General features: G+C 41.7%; 1 protein-coding gene across 1 annotated transcript in view; it reads left to right on the top strand.

Moving 5' to 3' along the window:
* PKD1L1 (polycystin 1 like 1, transient receptor potential channel interacting) overlaps positions 1-18795 on the top strand; it is a gene marked incomplete at its 5' end in the record, with an annotated part of 292229 nt that overhangs the window by 65532 nt on the left and 207902 nt on the right. Inside the window, 7 exons of the mRNA XM_082258926.1 lie at positions 833-1054; positions 5478-5638; positions 9556-9864; positions 11027-11092; positions 12249-12398; positions 12625-12717; positions 18389-18466. Of these exons, the coding sequence (XP_082115052.1) occupies positions 833-1054; positions 5478-5638; positions 9556-9864; positions 11027-11092; positions 12249-12398; positions 12625-12717; positions 18389-18466 (1079 nt within the window). The remainder of the gene's footprint in view (positions 1-832; positions 1055-5477; positions 5639-9555; positions 9865-11026; positions 11093-12248; positions 12399-12624; positions 12718-18388; positions 18467-18795) is intronic.

The raw sequence follows: 18795 nt of genomic DNA, 5'->3' as shown, positions 1-18795 counted from the left end.
TATTGGTTAGTCCTAAGTTTAAAGACTATTAAACTCAACTTTATTTGTAATCATGTGATGTGCTGGGCGCACAGCCTTCTACCACCTTCACTGCAATAGAGAAGGCGCTTTCTTCGGATGTCTACATTGCTGCCTGTGGGACAAGGACAGGGGGCTGTGTAGTCATTTGCTTACAAGGCAAATGGTAATGGTTCTACAAACTCCTGCAGAAAATGTTACTTAAAGTGGAACTACACTGCATCTGAGCACCACAAACCAAAACTGTTATTTAATTCATTTTTTATATAAAAAAAACAAAGTAATCAATCCATCCATGGCTTAATTTTGCTGAGAAATCTCTTTGAAAAACAGTCCCCAGCATTTCTGGCCATGGCCATCTTCAGTAATAGCAGGTGATTCATGTAGCATATACTTTCTGGAATCCATTTGCCCTTAGCTCAGAAATGCAGACAGGATGGTGTGCTTAGCTGAAAAAATCTTTCCTCCCCTCCTGTAAACTCCTGGAATGTATGACATAATTTGCCTAGGCCTGGAAACCATGAAGGAAATTACACCATCCAATCTATTTACTAATGCTAGCAGCAAAAAGATTAAAAAGAGTCAATGTTGATAGAGAGAGCGACGTTCCACTTAAGGATGCAGACATGTTCTGCATATATTCATGTAACAAAATGTTAAAAATGTCATACAAAGTGTTGTAGATGCAGTCATTCTCTGAATTCAAAGTATAACTGAAATTTTCTACATGGCTTTTTATACCTTTCAAATATGTAAGCAGTCAGACTTCTTTTTTTCTAATATTAACTGTGATCTTTTAAAATGTTTATTTAAGGTTCTTTTGGGATTGTACTCCACTGAATAAACAACATCACTCGTGCTTCAATGCATATGTGCAAGATCCATTACAGACAAATGATGCCGTTATCACTTTTCCAACTGCTTTACTCCATGATAAGTGTGACCAGTTTCATTTTAGTTTAAGTGTATCCAGTGGGGATCGTAAATCTTCAAATGCTGAAATGTTTTTATCCATCAGACCAGGCACAAATTTAAGGTTTGTATCAGATGTGTAAAAAAATAAAACGACAGAGCCCTGGTTAAAAATCTGAACAGGGCCTTGCTCATGTCTCATACAAGTGCTGATTATATTCAGAAAGCATTGAAATAGGTGACATTTCAGAGAATTGGATATTTTTTTTTTCATTCAGTAAGTATGATAGAAGCTTAAAGTGAAATTCTGGTCAAAACCTAACTACTCTTAAAACTGTCCCCTCCCGCCTCATAATGCCCATTCTGACTAACTTCTGTATACTTACCTATTTTCAGCCCACTCCGGTCTGGCCATGTGATCTCCCCTGTGTCAGCCAGCAGCAGCTGCAGGTGAATGTAGAGAGCACTCGACAATGGCTGGCAATGCCTGAGAGCGGTGACATCACCCACAGGCCCATCCAATGTTGCGCTCCTCCTCTCCCCTGCAGCCAGCACTGGCTAACAGAGGACAACCAATCACGTGACTAGACCAGAGCAGTCTTATGTAAGTGTACACATCTTTCTTACAGAGTTTAGTTAGAATAGGTGTTAGCAGGGTGGAGAGACAGTTTTAAGTAAGGTTTTGACCAGAATTCCACTTTAAAGAAAGCAGAAAAAAATGTGAAAGAAAGATAAATGCTGCTTTATTTTGTATACAATGTAATATGGTGCATGGCGGGTCAATAAGATACAGGTATCTAGTCGGTATGTTTAGACCTGCTGGTGACCTCATGGACTTAGATACAGTTGCACCATCTGTGTTCCTTGTGATTAGGTTTGTATAACTGTTAAAGGAAACATATGCAGGCTGGCATAGCTGATCTCTTCTTCTGAAAATGCTGAATGCCTGACTGTCACGCTGATTTACTGAATTCTGTATTTTCTGATTAATGACCCAAGAGCAAGGCACACAGACCAGGATTTCTAATTTCACTCTGATTTTAATGACTAGAAGTGTGTTCCAGGTCTGTGATTTAACCACTTCAATACAGGGCACTTTCACCCCCTACCTGCCCAGGCCAATTTTCCCCTTTTAGCGCTGTTGCATTTTGAATGACAATTGCGCGGTCATGCAACACTGTACCTACACCAAATTTATGTCACTTTCCCCCCACAAATAGAGCTTTCTTTTAGTGGTATTTGATCACCTCTGGGTTTTTTCCTTTTTGCTAAACAAATAAAAAAAGACTGAAAAGTTTGAAAAAAAAAAAAGTTTTTTGTTTATGTTATACAATTTTGTAAATAAATAAGTTTTTTCCTGCACTGATGAGACTGCACTGACAGGCACTGATGAGGAGGCACTGATGAGGAGGCACTGATGGAGTGGCACTGATGGAGTGGCACTGATGGGGTGGCACTGATAGGCGGCACTGATAGGCGGCACTGATAGGCACTGATATGTGGCACTGATAGGTAGTACAGATATGCAGCATTGGTGGGCATTGATAGGCGGCACTGCTGGGCACTGATAGGCGGCATTGATGGGCACTGATAGGTGGCACTGACGGGCACTGATAGGTGGCACTGATGGGCACTAATGGGCACTGATAGGCGGCACTGGCCGGCACTGATGGGCACTGACGGGCGGCACTGATGGGCACTAATGGGCACTGATAGGCGGCACTGGTGGGCAATAATGGGCACTGGTGGGCGACACTGAAAGATGGCAATGATGGGCACTGGTGGGCAGCACTGATAGGGAGGGCACTAGCAGGCAGCACTGATGGGGAAGGCAATGGGGGGCTCCCTGAGCCCTGATTGCCATCCCTGGTGGCCATAGTGGGCATCCCTGGGGTCATAGGTGGGCATCCCTGGGGTCATGGGTGGGCATCCCTGGTGGTTCTAGTGGCACCCCCCAAGGGTCTGCACTGGTAATCAATGATCTGATTACCAGTGCCGACCCCCCCCCCCCTGTCAGGGTAGCCGCCGATCGGCGCTCCTTTACTCGTGCCTGTCAGGCACGAACTAAGGAAAGCCGATCAACGGCTGTTCCTGTTTACTATGTGACCAGCCGTGATTGGACATGGCTGGTCACATGGTAAAGAGCCTACGTCAGAGGCTCTTTACTGAGATCGGAGATGCAGGGTGTCAGGCTGACACCTCGCATCACCGATCGCCGCTCTGCGCGCCCCCAGAGCTCTATTATCCTGCCGCCGTCATATGACGTCCGGTCAGGATAATACAACCACATTCCCGCCGTCAATCTGCAATAGGGTGGGCGGGAAGTGGTTAAAGTATTGCAATCAAAGATATTCAGCAGTTTGCATTAAAAGATTGAGATCTGTAACAGTAACCTCTATATTTTTCTCAGTACATGCTTTTTAGAAAGAAATAATCATGAACACTAAAAATGTGTTGATCTGTTCTTAAAGACAGTTATCATCCACCAACAAACAGAAACTCCTAAAGAATTTTAGGAGAATTCCATTGAAATACTCTCTCTTTAAAGGATAATATATACTGTGTATATATATATATATATATATATATATATACAAACCCAATTCCAAAAAAGTTGGGACACTGTACAAATTGTGAGTAAAAAAGGAATGGACTAATTTACAAATCTCATAAACTTATATTTTATTCACAATATAATATAGATAACATATCAAATGTTGAAAGTGAGACATTTTGAAATGTCATGCCAAATATTGGCACATTTTGGATTTCATGAGAGCGACACATTCCAAAAAAGTTGGGACAGGTAGCAATAAGAGGCTGGAAAAGTTAAATGTACATATATGGAAGAGCTGGAGGACCAATTTGCAACTTATTAGGTCAATTGGCAACATGATTGGGTATAAAAAGAGCCTCTCAGAGTGGCAGTGTCTCTCAGAAGTCAGGATGAGCAGGGGATCACCAATTCCCCCAATGCTACGGCGAAAAATAGTGGAGCAATATCAGAAAGGATTTTCTCTGAGAAAAATTGCAAAGATTTGGACGTTATCATCATCTACAGTGCATAATATCATCCAAAGATTCAGAGAATCTGGAACAATCTCTGTGCGAAAGGGTCAAGGCCAGAAAACCATACTGGATGCCCTTGATCTTCGGGCCCTTAGACGGCACTGCATCACATACAGGGATGCTACTGTAATGGAAATCACAACATGGGCTCAGGAATACTTCCAGAAAACATTTTTCGGTGAACACAGTCCACCGTGCCATTCGCCGTTGCCGGCTAAAACGCTATAGGCCAAAAAATAACCCGCATCTAAACATGATCCAGAAGAGCAGGCATTTTTTTTCTGGGCCAAGGCTCATTTAAAATGGACTGTGGCAAAGTGGAAAACTGTTCCGTGGTCAGACGAATCAAAATTTGAAGTTATTTTTGGAAAACTGGGACGCCATGTCATCTGCACTGAAGAGGACAAGGACAACCCAAGTTGTTATCAGCGCTCAGTTCAGAAGCCTGCATCTCTGATGGTATGGGGTGGCATGAGTGCATGTGGCATGGGCAGCTTACACATCTGGAAAAGCACCATCAATGCTGAAAGGTATATCCAGTTCTAGAACAACATATGCTCCCATCCAGACGTCATCTCTTTCAGGGAAGACCTTGCATTTTCCAACATGACAATGCCAGACCACATACTGCATCAATTACAACATCATGGCTGCGTAGAGGAAGGATCCGAGTACTGAAATGGCCAGCCTGCAGTCCAGATCTTTCACCCATAGAAAACATTTGGCGCATCATAAAGAGAAATATGTGGCAAAGAAGACCTAAGACAGTTGAGCAATTAGAAGCCTGTATTAGACAAGAATGGGACAACATTCCTATTCCTAAACTTGAGCCACTTGTCTCCTCAGTCCCCAGACATTTGCAGACTGTTATAAAAAGGAGAGGGGATGCCACACAGTGGTAAACATGGCCTTGTCCCAACTTTTTTGAGATGTGTTGATGCCATGGAATTTAAAATCAACTTAGTTTTCCCTTAAAATGATATATTTTCTCAGTATAAACATTTGATATGTCATCTATGTTGTATTCTGAATAAAATATTGAAATTTGAAACTTCCACATCATTACATTCTGTTTTTATTCACAATTTGTACAGTGTCCCAACTTTTTTGGAATCGGATTTGTAGATATATAGATATAGATATATCTCAAAGACTAGTTAATATTTATAAAATGTGTTAGAAGTATGATAGGTAGGAGTTTTTCTCTGATTTATCCAAAACATGCACATTTCATTAAGGTTGTGCATTGTGCACTCACCAAATTGCTATTTGGCTACTATGGGTTTACTTTATCACCACATTGCTGTGTGCTTGTACATTTTTTTTTTAGTTTCCTTGAATAATCTCTTTCAGTTTTTATTGACTGAGCCAGCAAACCAGTCTTGTTAAAAGGTTTTCCTTATCCATTTTTGTCATGTTGTCTATTACTAATTTTTCTCATATTTTATAGCTAATTAGTTGTTCGCTTATTGTTACAGGTTACTTAAAATGACTTGTGTTGAATGCACAGGGAGCTCAGTCAACTGGAACAAACCATTTTCTGTGCAGGCTGTTTGTACAGATTGTAGTGAAACGGATAATCTGACATTTCAATGGGAACTCTTTTGGATTAATGCAACTGAGGACAGCACTACTGATGGTGAGCTATTGTCTGTATGATATTAGTCTCTGATAAAGAGATCTACAGTTACGTTTTAAAGCTCATAAATTTCATTCTAAATAATTGGTGAACTGGGCATCCCAGTCTTAGTCCGTAGAGTTTATTATTAAGTTGGCCCATCCTTTGCAGCTATAACAGCTGCAACTCTTCTAGGAAAGCTGTCCACAAGGTTCCACATTCCCATAGACACACTTCTAAACCTTGTGGACAGCCTTCCCAGAAGAGTTGAAGCTGTTATAGCTGCAAAGGGTGGGCCAACTCAATATTGAACTCTATGGACTAAGACTGGGATGCCATTAAAGTTCAAGTGCATGTTAAGGCAGGCATCCCATTACTTATGACAATATAGTGTGTAAGGAAAGGTGTACAGTCCTTAAAGGACCATTGTCACAAATAATATTGTATTTTGCATTCTTTTTTAAATTATATTTTTCCCATCTATATGCAGCTCCCCAGCAAAAGTGACCACGCCAGGTATTGAACAAATTCTAACACTGCCAAGTTGCGCAAGCTGTATAGAGGTCATATGAGTAAAAAATGACGGTTGTAACTACCCCTGGCAGTGTTAGGCCTGGACGTTAATCCCAGACCACAATACAATGCTAATTGTCCAATTTATAACTGAGAACAAATCCTGCTAAACCCACAAAATTAATCCACACCATGGCCTACATTTCACAACCCATTTATAAAATTTAGGTTGTGGTGTGCAGCTTTTAGGGTCTGAAGGAATTCTCAAAGAGAACTTTGTAGTTAGAGTAGAGGTTGGTTTAAAACGTTGACAGGGCACGCAACCAACCTATCATACAGGGTTTTTTTTTTTCACATTTATTTATTCATTCATTGCATCTTAGTTCCAAAGAATCAGAGAACTTTAACCACTGTAGGATTTTAAAAATAAGATATACATCCTACAAAACTTCAGCAAAGTTTTTGAGAAGGCTACATCTAGCTCCTCCCCTGCCACTGCTCTCCCCTCCAATATTACAGGTAATTAATTTGAATTATACAGCTTGAGCCGCTGTCAAAATGCAGCAGCTCCTGTGTAAAATGACACTTGCAGATAGTCTGCAAGAATCAGTGAGTAAATACAATGAATAAATGTATTATTTGATTGCATTATCTATTTCATTTATATGTAGATCATAGCTGTGACCTCTAATCTGCATATGACATCCCTTACAAAATCCTTACAAGTTAAAACATTTTCTTTTTAAATAAAATGTATTACAATTTTGGTAAAATAAAGAAAAATTGAAAATAACTGTAGTGACATAGCCCTGTATGTAATCTTAAAGGGTCTCATTTCAAAACCCCTCTTGTCTCTACTGTGGGAGATTAGCTCATAGGGACACCATTTCTGGAAAATAAGGCCAGCATGCAGGTAATTTCTTTAAAGTCTGGTGGGTTGCCAGCTTTATTTAGCAGAGGTTTGCAAATATGAAAAAACAACAAAACAGTAAAGTAAACCCTTGCCGTCCGGCGCTAAACTATACAGCAGTTTTCCTCACTATACGGTGTGGTGCTGGTCCCCATCACCCACAAAACGTGGGGTAAAGCAAACCTTCTCTTTAACCACTTGCCGACCGCCGCACGACTATTTACTTCGGCAGTCAGCCCCTCACAGGCAGAGCGACATAGGGATACGTCGCTAGCCTGTAAGGGTCTAGGGAGCGAGCGCGCGCCGCCGGAGGCGCGCTCCCGCTCCCGCGTGGTCACGGACCTCCCTGCGCGTGTGACCGGCGTTCGTTGGGGCAGAGGGAGAAAGGCAGGCGGCTGATGTAAACAAGCCGCCTGTCATTCTCCCCTGTGTAGGAATGGTGATCATACGGTTCTACTATGTAGGACCATTGATCACTGATCCTACACCTCAAGCCACAGCCAATCACAGTTAGAATAACGCCCCTAGGGATACACATAACCCCTCCCTCTCAAAAAAAGTTAACCCCTTCACTGCCAGTGTAATTTTACAGTAACAGTGCATATGTATAGCACTGATTACTGTAGAAATGTCACTGGTAACCCCAAAAGTGTAAGAAATGTCAGTCAAGGGTCCGATCTGTCCACCGCAATGTCGCAGTCCCGCAAAAAAAAATAGCAGATCGCCGCCATTACGCGTTAAAAAAAAAAAACAACAAAAATTACAAAAATCTTTCCCTTTGTTAGTAAACGCAATAACTTTTGCGCAAACCAATCAAAATACGCTTTTTGCAATTTTTTTTTTACCAAACATATGGTAAAAAAAAAATTGGCCCAAAATGTTAAACAATTTTGATTTTTACTTTTTTTTGGGGGAATTTCAAATAAAAAAATGTGAAAAATATTGTTATTTTTGCAAAATTTACGCTGTTTTTTTGTTTATAGCGCAAAAAGTAAAAATCGCACAGGTGATCAAATACCACCAAAAGAAAGCTCTTTTTGTGGGAAAAAAAAGGACGTCAAATTCATTTAGGTACAGCGTTGCACGACTGCGCAATTGTCCGTTAAAGTCACGCAGTGCCGAATCGCAAAATAGGCCCTGGTCAGGAAGGGAATAAAATCTTCCGGGGCTTAAGTGGTTAAAGTTCAAACAGAACTCCTCCCTCAGATTCTCTTCTGAGTCTCAGGCCAAAGCATTCCTGTGCTCTCTTCCTGTTCTCTCTTCCTGTTCATTTAAAGTCCACCTGAGCATGGACTCAGGTGACCTACAATCTCCGGACCGGAACCTAGCCTTTCACAATGGCTGGAAAAACCCAGGCCGTATTCGGGTTCAGTCTCTTACCACGGAACGTATGCGAGGTGAAATATATCAATTATCCACAACCTCCCCTCGCATTCCGTCACACTACCTTATTTTACCTTATACAAATTCTAGTTTACCTCTTACCTCAATTCAGCATTCTCAGAGATGGGGAGTGCTATACACAGCAGGTAACAATCAAAGTCGGTACAATACTCAAACTTTAATTTCCATGTTTCCTCTTTTTATAGGGTAAAAGACAAAGGTACAATACAGGATGTGATAAGACATAAGGGTGTCACTTAATTATATGATAGTTCTATATAAGGACACAGTCAACATAATGGGGTGTGTTTGTTAACCCAGAAAAGTACACCCTTAGGCCCCTTTCACACTTTCACGTTCTGCTCAGCGGGATCGATACCCGCTGAGCAGGCGGATGACAGCTCCGTCTCCCCTCTGTGTGCGGAGACGGAGGTGTCAGATCCCCGCTGTCCTCTATGGGGGAATCGGATGAGAACGAACCGCCTGTCCGTTCTCATCCGATCCGCTAGACAGATGGAAAATAGGGTTTCCATCCATCCGGATTTGACGGACAGGATTGGATGTCAGCAGACATGTCTCCGCTGACATCCACTGCCCCATAGAGATGCATGGGGCATTTGTTCAGAGCCACCTGAAAAACTGACAGGTGGATCTGAACGGTCCGCATGTGTGAAAGGGGCCTAAGTTTGCAACCACTTATCTGAAACCCAGCCTATAAATGGGGTTTAATTTAATAATTATAAATCTTATAAACTTATTGTGTTCTTGTTCCTAATGATATTATAAATAGAAGCCAAACCAGCGACACTTCCCTTTTTCTATGCAAGCCATTTCCTATATACATAATGTAACACTGAATGCAAGTTTAAAGCAGTTTGATAAAGCATTGCCAATACATGTAAATGACTAATTTCTGCAGAAAATTAATATTCAGAGAGATCAATAAATATCCTATCATAATCTCTCTACATACCAGCAGAAAAAGAATTGCTGCTGGACATGGTAAAATGGTTGCACATGCTATCATCACCTCAATAAAGAGGTAGTAGTTTACTTTTAGTAGTTAAGCAGGAACACAGGGTATTCGTAAAATGAGTAGAAATTTTAATCAATTTATCATTGTACTTTACAGTTCCATTTTGCAGAATAAAAGAAAGCATGGGAGCTCCAAGTTCATTGGTTGCAATTCATTCTGCCAACGAAACATCTTTTGACGTCTCTAATATGCAAATTGCATCAAATCAAATTCAGCCTACACCAATCTCTATGGGACAAGAATACACAGAAGATCTATCTAAATTAATTGTGTTACCAGAAGTCATTCATAATAACAGTGAGAATACAGATTCAACAACTGATGTATATTTGTTTGAATCACCTGAATTGAACCTGAATCTGATAGAGGAAGGAGTGGATGGATTAAGAGAAGAAGATTTTATGGGTAAGCACTCACTAGCTTACTGTATCTATGTTCTGTAATTTTCACACTACCTAGAGGTGTGCATTTTCTTTAGTGAAGAATAAGATGACATTTAATGGATTACAAAAATTCACAAAGCCCTGAGGTATTTGGGGACAAGAGAACCCTTCTTCAGGGAAATGATGGATTGTAAACTCAATTCCTGACAATATGGGAAAATAGTGTGTGGATAATTTTGGAAAGAGCATAAATTGTTTTTCAATGTAACTGTAGCTAAACAGAATATTCTATTCAGAAAACAATGTTATGCTAGATTAGAAAGTCACTAAATTTACTTGGATTTAACTATTATGTTCCTTTGACTCCTTGCCTGACAGTCAGGGGTCGAATAATTTCTTCCCGAATCATCATGATGTGCATATTCTTGGGGTCTGTACAATGATTATTTGAAGAAATGAATGTTAAGATCACGCATGTACAGCTGGGTAGTTTCTCTATGCACTTCTATGATGTCCTATTGATGTGCTGTTGGCTAAACAAGTTGCTTATCTTAAATCTTCAAATGAAAGCATTGCTTTTCTATATATAATACAAACAATTTAAAATGTATAAATATTATTTTATATACACATACATTTAACAGGAATTTTGACTTACCTGTAAATTCCTTATCCTGAAGTACACAGGACACAGGACTTTATTAATGGGCCATGGGTTATACACAGGCTACATTAAAAGAGAAGTATAGGCTTTTTTTTTTTTTGCAGAATCATACTTACCTATGTGAATGCAGCATCCGTCCAATGCTGCATCTGTCCCCTGCTGGCTCTAATACTGAGAACCGAGCGATCAAGCACCGCCAATAGCTCGGTTCTCAGAGCTTCCTGAGCAGAGAGCTGGTGACTTTCATTCACTGCTGTCTACTCTGCCTCCTCTCACTCACTGGAGTGCTGGGCTGTGGAGGGGACAGGAGCGGCCAGCTCAGGCTCTCAGCTGCTCACTAAAAGTCTAAACCAGGTACCAGTCCAGGCATGTGGACCAATCCCGACTTCATTAACTTGCAATCTTGCCCGAGGGTGGACTGACTCTGCTAGACTGAACTTTATGTACTGGACAGTCTTCATATATTGACTATATACAATAAGATATGAAAAGTAAATTATAACCTTTCTATTTATGGCAGATTTTGACACACATTTATTTGATGATATTAAAGAAGGTATTGGAGGCTCTGGAACAAGGACTGAAGGTAAGTAGAAACTATACATGTTTATTTAACCACTTCCCGCCCGCCCTATAGGCAAATGACGGTGGGAAGGTGGTTGCATTATCCTGACCGGACGTCATATGACGGCGGCAGGATAATGCCTTCTGCGCACTGCGCGTCCCCCACTCTAACACACCGCATCTCCGATCTCGGTAAAGAGCCTACTCACGTAGGCTCTTTACCATGTGACCAACTGTGTCCAATCACAGCTGGTCGCATAGTACACAGGAAGAGCCGTTTATCGGCTTTCCTTAGAGGAGAGCCAATCTGCGGCTCTTCTGACGGGGGGGGGGGGGTCTGCACTGGTAATCAGAGCATTGATTACCAGTGCAGACCCTTGGGTGGGTGCCACTAGAACCACCAGGGATGCCCACCCCGTGACCCCAGGGATGCCCACCCATGACCCCAGGGATGGCCACCAGGGATGGCAATCAGGGCTCAGGGAGCCCGCCAGTGCCCTCCCCATCAGTGCTTCCTACCAGTGCCCTCCCCATCAGTGCTGCCCACCAGTGCCCATCATTGTCATCTATCAGTGCTGCCCACCAGTGCCCATTATTGCCCACCAGTGCCCATTAGTGCCCATCAGTGCCGCCTATCAGTGCCCATCAGTGCTGCCTATCAGTGCCCACCAGTACCACCTATCAGTGCCCATCAATGCCGCCTATCAGTGCCCACCAATGCCGCCTATCAGTGCTACCTATCAGCTCCACATATCAGTGCCCATCAGTGCTGCCTATCAGTGCCGCATATTAGTGCCACCCCATCAGTGCCTGTCAGTGCGGCCTCATCAATGATCATCAGTGCAGGAAAAAACGTATCTATTTACAAAATTGTATAACATAAACAAACAAAACTTTTTTTCCCAACTTTTCGGTCTTTTTTTTATTTGTTTAGCAAAAAAGAAAAATCCTTGCGGTGATCAAATACCACCAAAAGAAAGCTCTGTTTGTGGGGGGAAAAAAAGACATAAATTTGGTTTAGGTACAGTGCTGCACGGCCGCGCAATTGTCATTCAAAATGCAACAGCGCTAAAAGCTGAAAATTGGCCTGGGCAGGAAGGGGGTGAAAGTGCCCTGTATTGAAGTGGTTAAAACAATGCAATTCAATGCAGTAATCATACACTTTTATCTTTTTACAGGTGAAATAGATCTTGAAGTGGGGTTTCCCACTGAAGATTCTGGGTATAACCTTGTTGATCTGCCAAATACAGCACCTCTGATTTTACCTATGATACATTGGTTAAAACTTCCCATTAGCATTGATGTATTCAACAGTTATTGCACTTCAGGTATGTCTAAAACAAATCTAAAAATACTAAATATGATGATAATAATGCTATGTAACAAATTAGCTTAAAGTATATCTACTTTAAATCTTAGCTAACATCCATCATGGTGCATGTTGCAGAGTAAAGCATGGTCAAAGCATGTGCTAAAATAAATAATATAGCACTGTAAAAAAAAAAAAAAAAGATATATGATATTTCTTGATATTTCTCTTTACCTCATATCCAGATATTCATGAATGCTTAAAAGAGAGTAAAATTATAATTTCCCTGTGGGGCACTATTCAGTTTGCCATCTTATCTCCTAAATTCAGCTTCAAAGGTACAAGAATAGTAGTGGTATAAACTGCTGCTATGCTCACAAGTCTTGAATACCCAGCTGTAACAATGATGCAAAATCATTCTTTCCTTTATGCAGTAATGGAATGATCTTCATTTTTTTTTTATTTGAGTAATATATCATGTTTACATGATTGTTGAGATTTAAAAAAAAAAACATGTCTCCTAGGGCTTGTTGTACCATGAAGAGAGCACAAATAATCAAGGAATAAAGCTCTTTAGGCGGTGTTCCACCCCCCCCCCCTCTCCAAAAATTAAAAGTCAGCAGCTACTTATAAAAAAAACAAGTCATCAGCTACAGTAGCTGCTGACTTTTAATATCAGGAGACTTACCTGTCGGGGAGTCCAGTGATGTCAGCACCACACCATCGGCTGTCGGATGCTGCTGCCGCTATTGCCGGTAAGGGAACCCGGCAGTGAAGCCTTGTGGCTACATGGCCGGGTCCCTACTGCACACGCGCAAAGCGTGCTGTGCTCTCCTACTGGCCTAGAAGCGGAGGAGGGAGGAGGAGGGGGCCGAACTTCTGACGTACCTCGTCTCTGTGAGGTCTGACGGAAGTAGGGACAGGGTACCTGTCAAAAACAGGTACCGGCTCCCCCCCCCCCCGAAAGATGCCAAATGTGGCACCGGGGTGGAGACAAATAACCAGAAGTTCCACTTTTGAGTGGAACTCCGTTATAAGATCTCTGCCTGGTCTTTGCTCATAAGCACACTATGCAGTTGATTTACTAAAACTGGAAAGTGAAAAATCTTGTGCAGCTCTGCATAGAAACCAACCAGGTGAGCTCGGCAGGAGGGAGGGGCCAGGAGGGCGGCAAGGGACTTGAGAAGGGGAGGATCTGAGCAAAACTCCACTGTGCTCCACTGCACAGAGCAGGTAAATATAACATGTTTGTTATTTTTAAACAACCAAAAACAAGACCGTAGTATCACTTTGTTTAAACAAGCTAAAGTTATAAGCTTATTGGCTACTATGCACAGCTGCACTAGATTTAGCACTCTCCAGTTTTAGTAAATCACGCCCTATAATGTCTGTCAGTATATTCCCTGTAATGTATTTTTTAGCATATTTACAGTCAGGTCCATAAATATTGGGACATCGACACAATTCTAATCTTTTTGGCTCTATACACCACCACAATGGATTTGAAATTAAACAAACAAGATGTGCTTTAATTGCAGACTTTCAGCTTTAATTAGAGGGTATTTACATCCAAATCAGGTGAACGGTGTAGGAATTACAACAGTTTGTATATGTGCCTCCCACTTTTTAAGGAACCAAAAGTAATGTGACAGATTAACAATCATAAATCAAACTTTCACTTTTTAATACTTGGTTGCAAATCCTTTGCAGTCAATTACAGCCTGAAGTTTGGAACGCATAGACATCACCAGACGCTGGATTTCATCCCTGGTGATGCTCTGCCAGGCCTCTACTGCAACTGTCTTCAGTTCCTGCTTGTTCTTGGGGCATTTTCCCTTCAGTTTTGTCTTCAGCAAGTGAAATGCACGCTCAATCGGATTCAGGTCAGGTGATTGACTTGGCCATTGCATAACATTCCTCTTCTTTCCTTTAAAAAATTCTTTGGTTGCTTTCGCAGTATTCTTTGGGTCATTGTCCATCTGTGAAGCGCCGTCCAATGAGAATTCATCCTGCTGCTTTTGTCAGCAGTCACATCATCAATAAATACAAGAGAACCAGTTCCATTGGCAGCCATACATGCCCATGCCATGACACTACCACCACCATGCTTCACTGATGAGGTGGTATGCTTTGGATCATGAGCAGTTCCTTTCCTTCTCCATACTCTTCTCTTCCCATCACTCTGGTACAATTTGATCTTGGTCTCATCTGTCCATAGGATGTTGTTCCAGAACTGTGAAGGCTTTTTTAGATGTTGTTTGGCAAACTCTAATCTGGCCTTCCTGTTTTTGAGGCTCACCAATGGTCTCATATTGAGAGTTGACAGCAACAGACTCCAAATGCAAATAGCACACTTAAAATTAACTCTGGACCTTTTATCTGCTCCTTGTAAATGGGATAATGAGGGAATAACACACACCTGGCCATGGAACAGCTGAGCAGCCAAATGTCCCATTACTTTTGGTCCCTTAAAAAGTGGGAGGCACATATACAAACTGTTGTAATTCATACACCTTTCACCTGATTTGGATGTAAATACCCTCAAATTAAAGCTTAAAGTCTGCAGTTAAAGCACATTTGTTTCATTTCAATGTTTGTTTCATTTCAAATCCATTATAGAGCCAAAAAGATTAGAATTGTGTTGATGTCCCAATATTTATGGACCTGACTGTAGATTGATCTTAGAGTTTAATTTTACAAATGCTGTTGGTCTACAGCCATGTATGTTCCTGGGGTTACCAAATTCCTTGGCTGAATTTGGATCTTCTAAAACTTTTAGAAAGGGGTTCTCTTTGTCACATTATACACCCTATATCCTTATATTATGTGCACTTTATATGACTTTTGATACCCTGAATGGAGTTCAACCAAGAATTTTATTAGGTATGTTATCAGGCAAAAAGAAGCTGAACTTTATTTAGCAACTTATAAGAACAGTACAATTGCTGGGTGCATCTGGGCCAATTATGCCCACCTACAGTAACTCTTTGACAAACAATGTTTTCAACAATCTTCCCCTGCTTTGGACAAAATTCTTAGCAAGCAGTCACCACATTATACACAGGTAGTCTCAACTCTTTTGCCCTTTAGGTCCTCCCCACACCACCTGTCCACAGTATGAGTGGTTATAACCATTTGTATTAGGAAAAACGTGAAAAGATTTTATACCTAACCAAAGATAGAAATTAGGGGTGTGCATGTGTAGCATGTGTGTCATGTTTCAGGTTGCAGGGCGTGCATTGAACCTATCGTGAAGTCCAAGGAAAAGTCAGGAAGGTCCTAGCAGCGAGTTACCAAGTCAGGAGTCAGAATCATGGTCAGAAGTCCAAGCCAGAGTCAATAACACAGATGTAGTGTACTTAGTCATTCCACGCTGCCAAATATTATACACAGCTCAAAAAACGGTAACAAATTAAAAAAATATATATATGTAGCAAGGTTTCCAGGCCTATGGCCTGATGTGGGTCTGCCAATCCCTCCAGCCCATGTGAGCTGTGACCCTGGGTGTGACAATGAAGCAGCGACAACTCCGGCATCTTTGTTTGTGTTTTTTTTTATTGGAATTTAGGGGATGGGAGAAGGGAATGGGTGGGACACTCCTTGCGGCTCAAACTAATTACAATTAGGACTTTTACTCCTGAAATGCCCGTTGGCGCTTCTGTGAAGCCAGCCGGTGCCAGCCAACGCTCACTGACACTGAGAACACTCTGTAGAATAGAAGAAGTGCTGAATCCTCGACTTATAGTCCAGAAGATTCAAGACTGAGAACTGTAGAACTCCTGACACTGTTGTACTATGAAAGTCACTGAATACTTTCCCCCACCTGGCACAGCTTGAGGTAGTATATTGTAGAACTCTGTATAGCCCCTGCCCCCACCTATTACTGGCCTTCATAGCAAAGAGCACATGGAAGGACAACGCATCCGAGACAAAAAGAAAAAATTCCCAGCTCAATTCACCAACCAGTTTGCTTACCAACCTAATTAACCTGTCTAACAGTATGCGTTAAAAACAGTGGTTTAGTAAGCACACATTTGAAAATGCATGTGTAAGCTGCAGGGCCACTTCATGGCACCCTGTATTACCTGCAGACCTAACTCCTGTAAATTTATGATAGTCTCCACAGTGGAAGTACATGGGCTACCTTCAGGCTCACCTGCCCTCTATCTATTCGTTGAAATGCATGTGCTTCCACTGTGGAGACTCTCATAAAGCCTATAGAGCCTATCTGCTCTGCTTTAGCCCCTCCCTAGTAGTTTCTATTCTGATATATAACTAGACCTCTATCAACCAGAATTTACTATTGGAAGCCTAACCTGGCTCTGCCTCATGCTGGTTTTCAAGCCCTAAGCTAAAACTAGCTATAAAATCCCAGACCAGACATACCTACAGTAGCACAAACCTAGCTAACTGGCAATGTTCATGTGGGATAATAACAATAGGACAGAGACTTGATTGTCACTAGGATTCAGATAAATAAGTTATTGCAGCTACAGGTAAACAGTCAGAACATAGGGAAAATTACAAAATAGTCTTTGCATCTGGTCTGGATAAAATACAGTGTTGCAGTAATGCAGGCCTTGTATGAGGACATGTGGTGTCAGTCTCTCTTTCTCTCTCTCTTTCCTCCTTCTGGGGTTTTGAAGCCATCTCACCGAAGACAGTAAGTGCTAATACATTATATATATATATATATATATATATATACATATATATATATATATATATATATATATATATATATCATACATATACACATGTAGCACCCTCCTAGGTAGGTCCTAGGGATAGAGTATAGTTTTGAGCTCTGTCTGCTTACCAGAGGGTCTGCGGGTAAATTTATATTGTTCTCTGCCTACCAGAGAGCAGGATCTGTTAGTGAGGTCTGCTCATTGTGCTCAGTATGCGATTCGTTCGGTCTCGAGAGTGTTTCCCGCTGGTCCAATAGGGAGGCATGTTGGACAGTGGGAGGAAACCTAACGAATGGGTGCATAGGCTTTTGATACAGTCCTGATGATTGGCAGAGGGCAGGTCGCCTCGGTGCATGCTGGGATACTGTATAAAAACTAGGAGCACATGTGTTTGGGGTCTTTTATTGGAGAGCGGAGTCCCGAAGGGAGGGGGTAGCTGCCTCCTCCTCTGTAGAGGTGCCATGCGGTCGCAGGAGGTTGTCCTGAGGGCCAGAGGAGCAGTTGAGAGGAGCTAAACCCAGAGGTCGGGGAAAGCTGAGGGGAGACACTGGAGGTCCTGTTTCGGCAGTATCGTGAGTACAGGAACTTGTGTCAATGGGGCCTGACCTGAGGGGGGCCACCCCTGCTCATAGGATAGTCAGTGGACGGGTGTCAGCAGAAAGAGAATGCTAGGGAGAGTATCCTGAATATAAAATATTGTTCACTAAGTCATCTTGTGAGAGAGGATAAAGAAAGCAAGAGACTTGACCCCATTCATATAAAGTGATAGGATGAATTAACAGCCTGACTGTTCCATATCTACAAGTGGAGTTGTGAAGATAGAAGTCCTCAGATATTGTAAATAGTTAAATTGGAGTATCCCACTATTCCCTTCTCTTATCCCCATTACAAAATAAACAACAAAAATATTCAATACCCCTGGACTGTTTATTGCAGTGAAGAGCCAAGAGGAATGTAGGAACTGTATTCGCTTATAACCGTGTGTTGGTAACCACGGAAGCCTGCAGAGTTAATATTCAGCAGTCCCTACGGGGGCAGTGCTACATACATACTGTACACACACACATATTTAAGAAAAAAGCACTCACAGGTCTTGTGGGGTAAAGAAGGAACAGCAGTTTTAGATTATTGCAAGCTGATTGGGTACAACTTACATTTACGTTGTGTGTTAACCTGCCTTGGTTCTTTTTTCATTTGAAAACACGTCTCACACAGTTCTAATATTCTGTTTTACCCTGCAAGCTGTATTTCTTCTGAGTTCCAGTTCTAAAACAACTGTATGGTCATTTGTTTCTTTCTTTTTTAAATTATTTATTAGGTATTACTTCTAACCCTGTTTCATTCAAGCCATTTGTTTTGAAACCTAGCAAGATGTACATGCTTGATGTCACTGTAGGTAAGTCCTATTATATTGTGTAAAGTGATGATTCCATATTCTACATTGATCATTTTGGAAAAGTTAAAGGAGAAGTATGGCCAAAGCTCCTTTGGCCATACTTCTCCCATGGGTCACAGGAGTGCACTTACTGTAGTTTGGCACTACTGTGACCCAGATTCAACCGACAGCAGGCTTAAGTCCATTGTCAGTTGATGTCACAGAGCCAGTCCAGGCTCCGCTCACATTCCTGAACAGCAGCTGGCTTAGCCTCTCAGCATGCTGCTAAGTGACTTAACCAGCCACTCCCAACCCCTCCAGTGAGCACTGGAGGGGAATAGCACAGAATG

This window comes from Pelophylax lessonae (genome assembly GCF_965119305.1).
Source record: "Pelophylax lessonae genome assembly, chromosome: 5".
Classification (NCBI taxonomy): Eukaryota; Metazoa; Chordata; class Amphibia; order Anura; family Ranidae; genus Pelophylax; species Pelophylax lessonae.
This window is presented reverse-complemented; position numbering and strand designations above follow the sequence as displayed.